General features: G+C 60.3%; 1 protein-coding gene across 1 annotated transcript in view; it reads left to right on the forward strand.

Annotated features, from left to right (window-relative positions):
* Nucleotides 1-2,157, forward strand: part of RUNX3 (runt-related transcription factor 3) — a 54,515-nt gene that overhangs the window by 31,723 nt on the left and 20,635 nt on the right. Inside the window, exons 6-7 of the mRNA XM_014546762.1 lie at nt 811-1,085; nt 1,706-1,801. Of these exons, the coding sequence (XP_014402248.1) occupies nt 811-1,085; nt 1,706-1,801 (371 nt within the window). The remainder of the gene's footprint in view (nt 1-810; nt 1,086-1,705; nt 1,802-2,157) is intronic.

Here is a 2,157-nt window from a genome sequence, read left to right on the forward strand (position 1 = left end):
GTCCCACCCGGGTTACGACCCCTCCCTGACATCCAGGCCCTGGTAAAGGCAGGGACAGGAAAGAAATGGGCCCTCCCCCACCCCCTGGCTTACAGTGACATGACAGCGGCTATGCCTAGGCCTAAGGCCCACAGCGGGCACAGACAGCCTGGGCTTGCAGACATGGGTCCTCACTGACGAGGCTGCTTTAAAGTGATGCTCTGCCGACACACTGACAGGAAGCACAGGGAGACGGAGGTCGGACCCCATCTCGCTGTAGCTGGTGGCGGGTATGGGTCCATGTGACACATTGTCATGCTGACGTGTTGGTACCTGCTACCCTCACATCTCCCATCAAACCGCCCAGAGCCGGGGAGGGGGTGGGGAGGGGTGGAAACTGCTTTGCACTATAATTTGCTTGGTGTGTTTGTTTTTAATGCACAACCTCCTTGTACAGTAAACTCTTCTGTATTATTTAACTGTAAAACGGAATTGTGACTGATTTGTTATAATATAACGCTGAGGTGTGTTGAAGGATCCAGTGCCAGGCTCCTAGGGCTGTGTGCTGGGGGTGAGGGAGGATGGAGACCCGCCCCCTCTCCCCCCGACTGTGGCCAAGGAGGAATGGGGCAGGGCCTCGGCCTGGGCAGGAATAGGACTAAGCCCCCTGCTGAGGAGACCCCCAGCGCCGTGGCCCCCCTGCGTCCGCTCCATCGGGAATGGCCACTGAGCCCACCCCGGGCAGGTGCGGCCACTGAGGCCTCCTGGGGCGGCTGGGGCGCCAGGGGAATGTCCGGTCTTCAGGTGCCACCACCCCTTCTCCCTCTCAAGTGGCCCAGGATTTTTCACGAGGGAATGGAAGAAACCACCCCTCGCAGCGTGTTCCCACGCGCAGGGTTGGGGAGAGGGCAGAACAGGTGGAGCCTAAAGCAGGCTCGGTGGGAGCCGCTCTGGGGCCCGAGCTGGAAGAGCAGCGACTCAGCAGCAATCAACTGCAGCGCATGCAGCTGGGTCAGCTCCCCCATTTTGCAGATGAAGAGACTGAGGTGCAAAGAGGGGGTGTCATCTGGCTTCACATCTCCCTGGGCGAGGACCGCAGCCTGCTGGTGGGGGCTGTGGGTGTGTGGTGTGGGGACCTGCCTTGGCAGCCCCCCAACCCCCAACCCTGCCAGCCAGGAGGCCTGGCCCACCCTGCCTGGCTTGTCAGGACTTGTGGAGGGGAATTTTCATAAACAGACCTTATTTTCAAGTGAACGTACCCACTTCAAAAGCGAGTCCCAAGATTTAGCCCTGTGCCGTTAGGTCGGTCTGCCTGAAACCCAACACCCAACAGGAAGTTGCCTTTCCCCAGCTGAACCCCACCCCACCCCCTAGCACCCCTCTGCCCGAGGGACCAGCCATGGCTGCGGAATTCCTCTCTGGGATGTGCTCTGAGTGAGGGGGCTGGTCCTGGAGCCGCGTCTGCAGGCGGACACTCTGCTTCCTTCTGTGAGTTTATCTGCGGGCACTTTGTAGGGATGATGGAGATGATGAGGGGACCACAGTTCAAGCCCCTCCCCACAGCCACACTTGGATGCCACAGCTGATGGGCGGGGAGCTGTGTTCTCCAGAGCCCCTGACGCACAGCTCCATCACCTTCACCCCACCAGGCGCAGACCAGCCCACCCAGCTTCCTCGGGGAAACTGGCCCAGAGAAGGCTGGGACTCACCCTGCCCCTCACCCCAGGTCACACAGTTTGAGGTCTCTGGGGGGGAGCACTGCAGTAACCACAGCAGCCTGCAGGTGGCAGCAGGTGGAGAGCGGATTCCCCTCCAGACAAGGGTGAGAAGGGGCTGCCTCCATAGCAGCCAGAATTCAGCTGAGGTGTTAGAACTTCCCGGCCCCTGGAAGGGCTGGGGAAAGGTCTTAATGTGGAAGGAGGGTTTTCTCTCCTCCTTTAGCTGTGTGGCTGGGGGGCGGGGGGGGGGGTCTGTCCCTCTCTGAGCCTCTTTTTTTATTCAGATCTTACATGAGCACCTACTGTGTGCCAGGTATGCAACTGAATTGCCAGCCGGTCCCATGCTCCCTCCAGGTTCTGCTTCCGGGCAGGGGTTTACTCTGCTGGAAGGGAAGGGTGACATCCCTGGCCCAGCAACCCCAGCCTCCCGGAGCCACCAGCGGGAGCTTAGACATGAAGC

Source organism: Myotis brandtii, unplaced genomic scaffold (genome assembly GCF_000412655.1).
Source record: "Myotis brandtii unplaced genomic scaffold, ASM41265v1 scaffold456, whole genome shotgun sequence".
NCBI lineage: Eukaryota > Metazoa > Chordata > Mammalia > Chiroptera > Vespertilionidae > Myotis > Myotis brandtii.